Below are 15,174 nucleotides of genomic sequence, written 5' to 3' on the forward strand. Positions count from 1 at the left end.
CACGGCGAGTACCCCCCGAATGTACGTTGTAGTGTAGTTGTACACGGGCAATCCATTCAATTATCGGCCTCATGAATCGCCGCTCGTGTGTTGATAGCGGTTATGTTGGCAACGAAATTCCGTAACGTTTCGGATTTATATTTTTCACGGTCAAACAATCCAAACATCGTTTTTATATTCTACATTATAGTTTATTCTGCTATAGTGCTATCCCACAGACTTATTAGTTTTTACCGTGTAATACACGGCGTGTATTATACATAGATAATATTATATTATCTATGATTATACTACACGGAATCTGTGAACCATCCTAGTATCGTGATCGCTATCCAAGAATAGCTTATCAGTTATCACTAGAAATTATCTGATCGTCTATAATATAATATCTAAATAACTTATGAATAACATTATTCTGTGTTACAAATACAGATGAACACCACTGGCGTAACTAAGGGGATAGGGGGGGGGGGCTTAGCCTCCCCCTGACTAAGATTTAGCCCCCCCAAAATATCCCTTATTGATTTAGATACAAGCCTCCTATAGGTTATTTTTAATAAATAGTTTTGTTAGCCCCCCCAGAATTTTAACCCTAGTTGTGCCTATGATGAACACACTCAAATTAATGACCATACATATTTACCTATATATAGGTTAAACTAACCTATTTATTAATTTAACACACCACCTATCATACATTTCAAAATCATTAATAACAAATTTTTGATATAACTTCAACATTATTAAATAATAATTGTCTTATTATAGAAACATAATATTTTACACGTTAAAAACTTACAACCATAGGTATATCAAATCCAAACTTTGAAACAGGCATTTGATATTAATTAGTTACTAATAAGAATAAAAATTATAATGTATTATTGTGGAATAAAGCTAAGGATATATTAAACAAAATATCTAATGATGTAATAGGAAAACAAAAAAAAACCATGGTTTAACGACACATGTATGAAAGCCCTAAAACGGAAAAAAGAAAGTAGAAAACAGTGGCTTAACGACATAGACAACGTAGAAAAAGAAAACAACTACATAATATGCAAAAAAGAAGTAAACAATATAATCAGATACGAAAAAAGAAGATATACCAAGAACATGCTAGAAGAAACAGAAGAATACCAAAAAATGAATAGGTCACGTCTGCTATTCCAAAATATCAATGCACTTAGAAAAGGATTCAAGAAACAGGAAAAGTTCCTAAAAAATTGCGATGGTATGTTAATTACGGACCCATATGATATCTTAGATAAATGGAAAGACTACTTTGAGAACCTCCTTAATTGCGACGAACCCATAGACACATTTAATTGGACTGACGTAGAACCAAACGAAAGCGAATATCTTCCACCATCCAGAATTGAGATAGCAGAACAAATTAAGAGGTTAAAAAATCATAAGACTCCAGGTGATGATGGAATCCAGGCTGAGATTCTAAAAAAATTAGATGAAGAAGCCATATCCAACATACATAACCTAGTAGAATTAGTCTGGAAAGAAGAAAAAATCCCGGAAGATTGGAGAACCGCTCTAGTATGTCCGATATACAAAAAAAACGATCCACTCGAGTGTAATAATTATAGGGGCATCGCTCTACTTAATACAACATACAAAGTCTTGTCGTATTGCATCCTTGATAGGATTAAACCAATCTCCGAAGGAATACTGGGAGACTACCAAGGAGGTTTTAGACCAAATAGATCCACCACAGACCAAATATTTACTATTAGGCAGATATTTCAGAAAATGTGGGAATTTGATAAGGAGGTATGTACTTTGTTTGTAGACTTTGAGAAAGCATACGATTCCATACATAGACCAACACTATTTAAGATATTAAAAGAGTTCAATATGCCAAAAAAGTTAATTAACCTGATTAAAGCGACAATGGAAAATTCTGAAATAAAAATAAAAATAGCGAACTCTACATCTAAACCGTTCAAAGTAACTTCTGGTTTAAGGCAAGGGGATGCATTATCTCCAATCCTTTTTAACCTAGTTCTGGAAAAGGTTGTCAGAGATATGAACATATCAGAAGGTGTAACTTTAGGACAGTCAAAGATAGGCCTGCTAGCATATGCCGACGATATTGCCATCTTAGGAGACAATATCGAAATAGTAAAAATACATTGTAAAAAACTGATGGATGCGGCGAATAAAGTTGGTCTTAGAATAAATGATAAAAATACAGAATATATGAAACTTAACAGAAAAGACAGGACGTATCACCACGGGGAGAGTATGAATGTAGATGGACATATATTCCAAAGAGTTCCACAATTTAAATACTTAGGTGTCCTCTTAACTCAGGACAATGAGTTAAAAGTAGATATTTCCAAAAGAATGCAACTGGCCAATAACTGCTATTTTGGTGTGGGAACCCTGCTAAAATCGAGATCAATATCTTTGAACTTAAAAATAAAAATATACTTGACATTAATACGTCCTGTCGTCCTATATGGGTCAGAAACATGGACACAAAGAAAAATAGAGGAAAGAAAACTAGACACATTTGAAAGAAAAATTTTAAGACGTATATACGGACCCTGTTTCGACTCAAGAACCCAAGAGTGGAGAATTCGAACCAATGAAGAACTACAGAACTTGTTTCAGAGACCATGTATTTCAAACGAAATCAAAAAAAGAAGACTGTTGTGGGCAGGTCACGCCTGGAGGAAAAAAGACGCTATGATTAACACAGTAATCAGGGAAGAACCGAAAGGAAAGAGACCACGCCTAAGATGGGAAGATTGTGTGAGGAAAGATGTTAAAGATGTTAAAGAGGTTGATCCAGGAGCAAACTGGAGAGAAATAGCAGAAAATAGAATAAATTGGAGGGAAATTTGTTTTGCGGGATGGTCTTAAAGGCCGGAAAAACCCAAAAAAAAAAAAAAAAATTTATTATTTTAAACCTATTTACTGTATTGTTGTACCTTGTACTGTAGGTACTAGATAATTCAACATTGATTCTGTTTTTATATTTGAAATATCCCTCATAATATTTAAAATGGAGAAGTCGTAAACCATAGATGTAACAGTGTAACATACCTAATATACTTGTCCTAGTTGTCCTCAACCAACTTTTAATTCGTTGCATACCTACAAAAAAAACTGCGGTCACATGTTACGGAAAACAGAACTTATTAGAATAGTAACTGAAATTTGAAATAATTTAACTATGTTAGAAAACACTATTTTTGAATTGTTAGTAAAAATGTCAAATAAAAAAAAATCTCACATAAAATAAGGTTTTCGCTCTTTTATTGCATTATTTTTGGTGTTTTATAACAGTGGCTAGGGAGTGCTGAATTGAATTTCGGAATAAAAATCCCCAGGAAAAAAAAAATTCCCAAACTACAATATTACTCACAAACACATGCAAATTGTTGAACAAATATTTTTTAAACGTTAATTAGTATCTATAAATTGAATGATACAATATAGTAAAACAAAATATTATTGTTAATTTTTCTAAAATTATTAATTATAGTAGGTACCCATTATATATTAAGTTTTTCAGTGATATAATATAATAAACGTATTTGTAATTAAATATTAATAATGTGGTAATTATAGGTACTAATTAACGTTTGAAAAATATTTGTTCAACCATTAGCGTGTGGTTGTGAGTAATATTGTAACCTGGGGATTTTTTTTCCTGAGGATTTTTATTCCGATTACCGCTGATTAGAGACTGGGGGTGTTATTGTACTAAAGCACCCCCAATCACCCCCCCCCCCTAGTTACGCCTATGCACGGCGTTGTTCCTCGGTACCGATTACCGACTACCGAGAGTCGAGAGGCGAGAATCACGGGCCGCTGCCCGCTAGCCGAGCCATGTGCATATATCTAGTAGTCGAAATAATGCTTCGATTTTCAACTTCAGTATCTTGTTCAATGGGAAAGTGAATCTAATTGGTGCATTCAGGAGGTCAAATTTTAAAATTCCCAATGGTTTTCAAAAGCGCCGGGAAAAACAACATACAAATTAAGGAAAAACGGGAATTTTTACGCAAAATCGATTTTGGTTTTTGATGTAATTTTAAAACAAATGAACATACATGACATTTTCACTGGTTGTTTATATTTGCATTTTCTATACACGATAAAATTTTCAAAATATTTTGATTTGTTTTGTATTGTTTAGGAACATATTTTTCTGTTTCAAATTTTATTAGTCTTTTTTCTATGGATGTCAATAAAACTTTATTTGTTGGGTAAAAAAGATTTAAAATTTAATACAAGGCTCCTACTATATTGTTACAATGCTTTTGAAAAATATTAAAAATCCTTAGTCACAGTTTTTTTGCATTTAAAGTTCAAACATTGAAAAAATACGGAAAAATCATGAAAATTAGCAAATTATTTTGTGTTGAGAATTCATAAAAAATTTTCTCTTTAAATCTTTTTTTTTTTTTATTTTACACAATAATATATACAATCTGTACAATTATGCACAATTAGCATATTTGATAAGGGTTACAATAATACATGAGTACATGAGTAAGAAGCCACCCACTAATGGCATTTGACTGGGACTTTTCTCTTTAAATCTAAGATTTTAAAATGTAATACAAGATTCCTCATAAGTTTGTCTACCTTTATCAAAAAAAAAATGTCTACAAGCAAATCTAATTACATATTTCTGAGCGTTTGGATTTCATATTTTTATAATATTGGATATTCACTCGATTTCTCTTGTAGAGGTTTTGTTATTATATTGTTATTCAAAAACGAATAACTGTAGATACATGAAAATTTTACTGAATGTTTATATTTTTATTTTCTAAACACCATAAAATTTTGAAAATATTTTGACTCTTTTTGAATTGTTTACTGACATTGTCAGTTATAATTTTTTTCTACAAATATCAATAAAATTTTGTTTGTTGGGTAAAATGCGTGAAATTTTAATGCAAGGCTCCTGATACTTTTTGAATGGATGTATTTGTATCTGTATTTAAATACAATTTTAAAAGTATCTTTTACAAGACTGCAATCAAACCAAAACATGTCCTATACCAGTCCGTACTCGTACACCTCCGCAAACACACAAATCCCCACTTCTCAGCACCAGTCAGATGCGGGAAATAACCACATTCTCTCGGCAAACCGACTATGTGTATGATATATGTATGCGATATGGTGTACACAGTCAAATAGATACATACCAAAATATCTTAACACAATAAATAATCGATAAGAAAATTTACCCTTTGTAAGTCTATGAAAAATGTTTAAAATTTAAATTAAAACTAAACGTGCAAAAAATCATTACATTGATTTACATTAATTCCAAAATACTATTTAAAAGTTATTTAAAGCTGGGAACAATCTATTAGTAAGGTACTTATTATTTTTATAATTAGAAGTTGATACTTAATATGACTAAAACTAAAAACACCTAGCTAGGTATACACCTACATAGTGAATCAGAAGGTTAAATTAGGTTGGATGCATCATTATTGCACAACCTCCACTCTCCAGCCATCAACCAATAAATAAAATATAACATTTTCATATTATTTACCCCGCATAAAGAAATATTGTATGCATATCATGATAAATTTGTTTGGATCTTCGGTTTTGCATAGCCCTTCTAAATAACTAGGATATTGTTTTTCTTTTACAGTTTTTTGTGTGAGATTTTTCCAAATACTTATAAAATACATTAGTATAATGTAGAAAAGTTTTATAAAGTTCCACTTCTATAATTGGAAATTTCTAATAATTCCCTGTACCTGGTGTGACTCCAAGTCAAAGCTAAGTTAAGATTACCTATGTATGTAGGTATTTTATTATTTAGATGCATCTCGTATATAATATTTTTAAAAAAATGGTATATTAAAATGTATTATTTACATTGTCCTGAATTGTATCAATAAAAAAAAATATAAGTATGCACATTTGAGAAACTCAGATACACAATTCTGCATAATTGTTAAGAAAATTCCAAATTACATTTTAAGTGATTCACACTATTTAATTCATAACAGTTATTATTTTTTAAGTTTAAGGTGAAACGTTATATTTTACTAAGCCAATTAAGAGATTAAACAAACAAATCTATGAGCCTATGCATAATGATTATGTTGTTCTTAAAACTAATTATGAATAATTGATAATATAAAATCAATTATTATTTATTAGAATGGACTTACAAAAATAAATTTTATTTTAAAATTAATTAAAATCTCATTAGTTGTAAAATTATTTAAAAAAATTAATGATATTTTTTAGTTACATTCATTGTAACAAATCATTAATTGAGCTTTTAATTTTGAATTCAATTTTATCTCATTACTTTACATAGAGTTACTGTAATTGGTGCAAAAAAACCAACTACATTTTTTTTATAAATAAGTAATTATTCAACTATAATACAAGTAAAAATTTGCTTAAAAATTAATTTTTAACAATTTGTAATTACAAATTGTATTAATCTATAGTATAATATAGTAGATGATACTTTAATACTTTTTTAAGTCTTAAAAAAATAATGGTATAAGTAACATGAATATCATATTTTGTAATTTATTATTTTCACAATTAGATTTGGGCTGGTATTTTTGGTAAACCAAATTCATCAACGGAAATTTCACCAGGTTTACTAGGCTCCTTTTCTTTTTGTCCAGGTTCTTTGTCTGGAACATTCACTTGGTCTAGGTAAGATGTATCATCATCTAAAGCTAATTCATCTCCAATTGCTTCAAGCTCTGCATTTAGTTCATCTTCATCAATATCTGGTACTCCATATGTTCTTCCTAATGCTTCTTGTACTTCATTTGATTGATCCAACATATCAGCCATTTCATCCTGAAGATCCTATAATAAAATTAAACAGTTAATTATGAAAAATGACAAATGATTTAATGTTTTAAAGAGTGAATTCTTTGAAAAGATGACTACTCAGAATTTTTAGTAACATGTTACTTTCCTTCTGGCTTCTACCAATATAGGCTAATCTTTTAGTTTTCATCACTGTATTGTAATTAATTATGTTATCAAATCCCAATCAGTAACTGTTAAGTATTAGCTTTGATACTATTTACTAGAATGACATCATTATTTCTTGTTTATTCTACCTAGTGCCTGGTAAAAATACCCACAAGTATTTAAAATCAAGTCCAACAAAGATTTTTAGGAAAGTACTTGAATCAAAAATATATTATATTTTAAATTTTAAATCTTCTTTAGGGTTCATTTTTAGTTATAGTGTGTATTAATGTATAGTGTGCATGTTATAGCTATTATAGGTATGTATCATAAATATTAAAATATGCACCAGCAAATTTAATGTAAAATATTGCTCCTTGTATGTAGTACAATATTCTTATTTATTATTGTATAATACTAGCTTTGGTATACCTCAAACTCGGTGTAAGTGAACCTTGTTTTGACAATTTATTTGTCAAGAATGTCTTAGGTTCATACTCCAAGTACAAAAGTTACATTTCTCCGGTACATGTTTTATGTTTTTTGTATGTCAAAAAGCAAAAAGTTTAAAGCTATACCGTTCAAAATAAGAAGCGCATAGGCGGCCATGGGCAAAACCAGTTTTGTTATGTAAATCTATGCGCTTCTTATTTTTAACAGGGTATATATTATGATAGTTTCTAGATATCAGTCATCACAGATATTAATATTAATCCACCTAAAGCAGTTTGAGTAAAATGTAGAATATCCCCTCCCTTTTAGTTTGTCAATTGAAAGCAATTCTTAAATATCATGAATACTCATTGGATCTAGTAACAAATATTAAAATAATTTTATCTTACTTATTATTCTTACCTCAATATCGTCAATGTTAATGTTCTTAAATTCTTTTTTCATTTGTTTCATACCGGTTTTCATAGCAACTACTGTTGATTGGGTGTCTTTCAATGACTGAACTGCATAAGAAGCTTGTTCCATATTGAATGACTGATTTCTTAAGTTTTCAGCCTGACTTTCATATCTGTTAATAATACATAATAATAAGTACTGATAAAAATATCTAATGCAAACCACAGACTAAAATATAATTATTTCTTAGTCCCTGATGCAAACCCATAATTTTAACCAGATGCAGAAATAGGGAGTTAAGGAATTTCAGCTCCCTCCCTTTGGACATGATATAATAATTATAATAAATACTTAACACGTTGACAATCATGAGTGCTAATATGGTTATGCAAATTACTGTAATTTGGTTGTCACTCTGATTAGGCATAATCCATTATTTTTCTAGAATATTTGATTTTTTTTTTTGCCCTTATTGATAGTAAGTCACAATAGGATACTAGATAATTTCTAATGTGGTGAAGCCATAAGAAACGCAACTGCTCTAGCAGCCATGCCCTTGTACGACTTTTAATGTATAATTACTATACCAGTCATGGTCATATTATGATTTAAATCAGTATGACTGCTATAGCAGTTACTGTCCGCCAACATGTTAATATACCATGATATCAATACCTTTAAAATATTCATAGTATAATTGTTAATATAGTATAACAAATTTGCAAATTTGTCATAAAAAAATATAAATCTTAAAATTAAAATGTATGATAAATAATTAAATTAGATTTGTTATAAAATGTGCAATATTACCAATTATTAGGGATGGGTCATTTGGGAAAAGTGCAACTAATCAGGGATGAAATGTCTTAAAATCAAATATTATATAAATTGTATATAATGTATATTATTTTTCATAGCTCACTGTTTCCTTTGCTTCAAGACTCTTAAAGCTTTTTGTTTCAATGAATTCTTAGCTGGGCCTTCTCTCATCTTGGCCATTTGATCTTTCAGTTTTTTTAACTCCTTGTCAAGTCTATTGATTTTCTGTTCTACCGATTCAGCCCGATCATCTACCTACAAACCATTTTAAACATATAATTACGATTTACGAGCACATCTGAAGATCAAATTCTTAAACGTAGGTATAATATAATTTATTTATATAATTACTCCTTTTATGACGGCGGACATATCCGGAGCAGGCGCCTTTTCTTTAGATTTCCCGAATATACGGTTCATTTTACTTTGTGGTTAATACCTTTTTTACTAAACTATATAAAAAAAAACCTTGCTATTTAGAATAAAATCTCGATTTCTTAATAATACTGCAAGCACAGCAAAATAAAATTCGAAACTAATAACAGTACAACCATTACAAAATAAACAATAACTTATTTAATTTTTAGTTTATACTTTATATTATAAAGTTTATAACGTCATGACTGATGATTCATAGCTCATTTTTACGGCTTATACCTCTATTGTAGAATTATAAAGTGTGGACTATTCTGTGATAATTATCTCAATTACATTCTGATAACAGCACTAGTTCTCCCGGAGTGTGATAAGAAATGTATACAGCATAATACGGTGGCTGGCAGTAATTAGTGGGTTCGAGTTAAGTATTTAACACAATACCTAACCTTGGTTACCGTAAATAAAGAAATAGAAGATAAAGAGGAAATTCGGAATTGCGGATAACGTTTTGCAGGAACCTTAGATCATATACAACATAAACGCCAACGTAGAATTTGTGGAAATTCATCAACGTGAAAATATATACCTTATACCATTTACATGGTACCACATAACCTTTTCTAATCTATAAAAATATTAATTATTATCTTTAATTTTGAAAATCTTATTATAATTATTATAAAATCTTATTTAACAAATAAAAAATGGCATTTATCATCAATGCTTTTCAAAGATGTAAAGCTCTGGCTAAATTTCAAACGCCAGTGAACGATACATGTGTAAGTACATAATACATTAACTATAACCATAGGTAGTGCTTATAGAAATAATAATGTTAAATCTTAAATCATTGTTTTAAAATGTTCTAGTTGGGTGTGCTTCCTTGTTATCAACAAATTCGTAATAAATGGCCAGACTTTAGAATGAAAAAAGATGCACGGAAAAGAAACACTCTTAAAGAATATGGTGTATACAAGCTGCGCTATAATGCACTTCGTAAGAACAATATCATTCCTTTAGAAATTCAAGTAATTAAAAATGAAAAAATTAACAGTGAAATTTATATTTTTGGAGTACCGCTTAATTTGATGAACTTCTGAACTACTGTATTTTTAAATTATAGGAAATTGCCGACAAAGAAATCTACAATTGTCCGAGAGACGCTAGTATAACTAGAATTGTACAGCGTTGTCAGGTAACTTCTCGTCCTCGTGGTAATGTCAAACGATGGCGTTTGAGTCGAATAGTGTTTAGACATCTAGCTGATTATAACAAATTAGCAGGTGTTCAAAGGGCAATGTGGTAAATAAATGTTCTTATATTGGTAGTTACTCTTAATACCTAATATACTTATATCATTATTTTTTTTAGGTAAAATCAAAATGAAAAATATTGCTGATGTATAGTCTTGTTTAACCAACAAATTAATCAAAATGATTTATATTATACTTGGAAGTTGGAGTTATATTCATGATTATTGTGTTATAAATCAAGTAAATACAATGTTGATGAAAATAATACAATTTGTTATAAATTTTTTTAAGTTTTTACCTATTTATTTTATGAGTGAAATGGTTTTTTTTTAGTTAATTTTTAAATATACAATCATCCAGATATTTTTATAATAAATGCACATCTAATTAAATTAAACTTAATAAATAATAATTTATTAATTTAGAACAAAAGGTTATTAGGTTGCTATCTTAACAGTGAACACTATTTTGTAAATAGACCTTAAAATATTAGTGTGAGTTTCTACAGGGCTGGACTAGGCGACTGTGCTACTATTCTACAGCACAGTGGGATGTGAGTTTCTGTTATGTAAAAACAAATGTATAAATATTAAAAACAATCTAATTATGCTTACAGGTTTATTACTAGTTAAACTTAGTATAGGTAGCACCATGTAATATACTATTATGTTCAATTTAAGATATGTGACTAAAATATTTTATGTCAATAATACGAATCAGTACAAATGTAATGAGCGTTCGGCAGTTGGCAGTATTATCACCAAAACACAGTGGAAATATTCAAAAATAAACACAGAATACAATATAGCATACTGCAATAATGGCCCACAGCGGTCTGAAAGTGAACATTAGGCGGACTTAATTGACTATTTTTAAATTTGGAAAACACAAATTTTTTTTTACACATTTTTATCCTTGTATCCTACTGAATTAACATAGGTTCTGAGGTCTATAAAAATATTTTTAACAAAAGTTATAACAGTTGAAATGTGATATATTTTTATTATTTTTGTTATTTTTCTGAATTTATTAGAAAGATGTTTATTTTATTTTTCTGGTCTAAAAAAATTTTTTTTACTTTTATATTTAATTTTTTAATTTGGGCAATAGGTCTTGTAACGTAAACCAGTACATAAAATATTTATATATGCATATATTTTTTTGAATATCAAATAATTGAAGATTTATTATAATTTGCTTTATTATTTTAATTTAAATCTAATTAAAAGACTGTCAATAAAAATTACTCAACATGACACTATTCCTAATACAAAAATATTGTAAAGGAGATTCTTAAGTACCAACAAATATAAACATTGTTTGTGGTCACTTGTGTTTTCAATGTCTAAAAATATTATTAATATTATAAGTTGAATATAGTATCTATGTAAAACTAAGTTGTACTAATGCTTATAACTGCTTTTTTATTTATGTCTGTAGAAAAAGATATATTGAATGATTTGAAGTTTTAAAATATTTTTGACATTATTAAAAACTTGTATTATCATACTTTACCTAAATTATTATCGTATCCACACGTAATTAAAATATTACATAAATATATAATTATAAGATTTAATTTTTCATGCTGCTATATACTGTGTTACTGTTGTATACCTATGTATTGATATATTGTATATTTTCTTTGTAATCAACATAGAAAAAGTTCTTAAATTCTAATTCTTATTACTTCTAATTCTCTTTACTACTTGAGAAACTATTGAGGAAAATTTAATATTTTGTTGGTTTAAGTTGGGCCGATGAATGTAGGAAAATGGGCCGGTTGCTTACAGAGAATAGTGGGCCGAAACCCTACCAGTCCGGCCCTGAATTTATAATTAACATGATGTACTTACTGAATATTGATCTATAATTTAGCTATTGTTTAATATTTTATTTTTTTCTATTATAAGGAAAAAATATTGCCAACTGCACATTTCTTCGGTAACAGATTATCCCTTAAGGTACTTGGCTGCACTTTGGTGCGGAGTATTTTGGAGTATGCCAATGTAATCTGCGATCCCAATACAATTAGTAGCTTTCTTAAAATTGAACGTATGCAAAGACTGTTTCTTTGGTTTGCTGGTTCCTTGCTACAAATCCCTCATATTATGCAACATGATTATAAACCTGTAGCTACAAGACTCAGATTAGATTCCTTGGCTGATTGCAGACATTCACTTAATCTCGAGTTTTTAAAAAATATCCCATCTGGAAAAACAGACTCACCTACTCTCCTATCTTTGATTAATTTTAATGTACCTCAACAATCTGTCTCTTTTTCCATTCCAATATCCTCCATAGACATGTTAAATTTACCTATTAGGCATATAATATCCCTTGCCAATGAGGATGAGGACCCCTCCTTCTCTTTATAAATTATTAAATAATATTGTGTATAAATCTTAGTATATTGTAAAATTAGTTTCTTGTTCTTGTATATATAAATTTGGTATGCACTATTGTTGACAGGCTCAGCCCGTCCAGGCTTACTTTGAAACATCAATGCCGGATATTTTTTCGTGTTATTTAGTGATTGGGACTGTTGAGTGTAATAATTATTAATTTACAATGTACATTGTACATATATATAATATAATATATTGTGGCTTGGCGAGGTACGTTGGCTGCTACTAGTCGCGGAATGAGACTGAGATTAAGTAATACCCGCTGCTTCTATCTCCCGGATGGGTGACCACCAGGGTTCGTAGTAGTAAAAACCTTGCCACACATACGCGTGTTTGCTTACCTACCGTAACAACCGTTGGAACACCTTACCTTACCAACCATAGTCCATAATCCTCTACAACAGGTAATGGCCATAGTCGCCGGCCTCAAGTTCAAAAAATGTTTCCATTAATTATCCCGCGGCAACTTAGACCATTAGATAGTTTTTAACTGTGGGGGAAGGTACTGTAGGTTTTTAAACATGTGTGGTTTTAGTTTGGCAAAATTTTCAAGTGGGCACCTGTAGGTATCTGCCATGCCCGTGGGGGATGGCGGCCTCTATATAAACACCGTGACTGCTCGAAGAGAATTTCCACCTGTGGTCGAGGTTTGAACCAGCACGGTGTGCGTCGGCCACTCCGTCCCCCTATAATATATTATAATACAATAATATAGTGATTAGTGATATTTAAATTGATAAATATACTAAAATTAATGAGACCACAACAGTTGTTTACTGTATAACTGTAACTGCATGTCTGCATAGGCTTCTACCTAGTTTTATATAATATTTAATAAATCTAGTGATATTTTGTTAGCATGCGTATTACATAATATTTACAGGCGGTAATGCAGTAATGAAAAAGGCGTTTTGTTATTAATATAGTTTAAATAGTGCTATTTATTAGTAGGTGTGCTCTGGAATTCACCATTTTAATTAAATTGTACGTATTCGTATTCAGATAATCAAATTCTAAAATACAGGTCATTTCAATGACTTGATTTTGTACGTTTATAAGTAATCATATTTTTACATTACTTTTGAATATTGTACCCATAAACATTCAGTATAATGCCGGTATAATACCATATTATACTTGTCCCAAGTCCAATCACAGACTGGACAATCTTTTTTTTTTTTTTTTTAACATTTATTAGATTATATACAATCTGTAATATAATATTTACAATGAGCATATGTTCTGAATTTATTTACATGGCTTTTGAATGCGGGAGGTGAGTAGCTACCCAGCAGTAACACTCGACAAACTGGACAATCTAAATTGTTTTTTTAAAACAGAAACAAAACCAAAACCAGACTGTGTGGACATGGCATTAAACATTTGAGGTTTCTTTATTTTGAAACATTTACAACTAGGTACCTACCTAATCAAAATGTTATAATTATTATAAGAAACTGCAAGAACGAAAAAACCTTACCTACTGATGATAAAATAATACTGTAGTTTAAAATAATCTACACATAATATGTTTTACAATACAATTATGTAGGTTAGGTATATCTATGATTTTTTAAACGAAGTTAACATTAAAATATAACATTTTCAAGGTATAAAGTCAAATACTACTTATACGAACTACCACTATTGTAGCCTATAGGTACCTAGTTTATACACACAAATACACAATACACCGTAATGTGTTCCAAACACTGTCGTAAATTATAGCTAGGCATTTTTGAAAGAAATTGGATTATTCATAGTTGCGGCCACAGTGTAAATTTAATTTCTAATACGTATGTCGCATGTGCTATACTGCTATGGCCTATGACACAAAACTGCTGTTGAAACATAAAAATTGATATCTCTAGACAACTCTACGACTGTTTCATAAAATAAGTGAGCATACATTTTGAAGATAACCTTCATAAATCATAAATGGAACAATTTCATTAGGTATAGTCCATATTATAGTATGAAAAAACCTGGTGTTCGTTACTTAGAATATCTCATTCGGGAGAGAGAAAACTGAAATGTTTCATACATTTTTAATACTATATTTATTTAGTTTATATAGTGTTATTCACTAAATATGTTCACCCTCTGACCATCCTTTATTCAAATTTTGATTTTCGGAACTATTAGATATTATACTCAAAGCCCATATTTTCAAATTCGTGAATTATTTTGTATTCAAGACTTCAAGAGTGTCTTATGATGATACAAATTTTTGTTTTTCAAATGAGTAACTCTCATTTTTACTGTAAATTATTTAGTGGATACTTTTTTTTAATTGTTTATATTCCTAGTACAAAATGTTTTGAACGAGTAGGTACTAGGTAGGTACCTATAATAGTACAAAAATATAAAAAAGATGTAATAAATAATAATGTTATATTGAATCTAGTATTTATTATGCTTACCTAGACCATTTTTACAAATTATAAATGTTGATGGATTAATATTAATCATTACAATTTTCAAATATGTACAAAAGTTTCAAGAATTTTAAA

General features: G+C 29.5%; 2 protein-coding genes across 3 annotated transcripts; one reads left to right on the top strand and one right to left on the bottom strand.

Annotated features, from left to right (window-relative positions):
- Nucleotides 1-6,322: 6,322 nt before the first annotated feature.
- LOC132939353 (charged multivesicular body protein 5) lies at nt 6,323-9,309 on the bottom strand. The gene is made up of 4 exons (XM_061006461.1): nt 8,974-9,309; nt 8,726-8,877; nt 7,810-7,975; nt 6,323-6,843 (listed from the first exon to the last, which is right to left on the bottom strand). The coding sequence occupies exons 1-4, from the start codon at nt 9,040-9,042 to the stop codon at nt 6,568-6,570; spliced, it is 663 nt and encodes a 220-aa protein (XP_060862444.1). The 5' UTR covers nt 9,043-9,309; the 3' UTR covers nt 6,323-6,567.
- A 96-nt stretch (nt 9,310-9,405) lies between these two features.
- On the top strand, nt 9,406-10,523 carry LOC132939355 (small ribosomal subunit protein uS14m). Of its 2 annotated transcripts, XM_061006462.1 has the most exons (4): nt 9,410-9,779; nt 9,870-10,028; nt 10,124-10,302; nt 10,372-10,523. In XM_061006462.1, exons 1-4 carry the CDS (start codon nt 9,705-9,707, stop codon nt 10,373-10,375), a joined length of 417 nt encoding a protein of 138 aa, XP_060862445.1. In that variant the 5' UTR covers nt 9,410-9,704; the 3' UTR covers nt 10,376-10,523. The 2 variants fall into 2 exon arrangements, with proteins under 2 accessions (XP_060862446.1, XP_060862445.1); XM_061006463.1 differs by lacking the exon at nt 10,372-10,523 and having other exon boundaries at nt 9,406-9,779; nt 10,124-10,306.
- The last annotated feature ends 4,651 nt before the right edge of the window (nt 10,524-15,174 follow it).

This window comes from Metopolophium dirhodum, chromosome 2 (genome assembly GCF_019925205.1).
Source record: "Metopolophium dirhodum isolate CAU chromosome 2, ASM1992520v1, whole genome shotgun sequence".
Lineage (NCBI taxonomy): Eukaryota > Metazoa > Arthropoda > Insecta > Hemiptera > Aphididae > Metopolophium > Metopolophium dirhodum.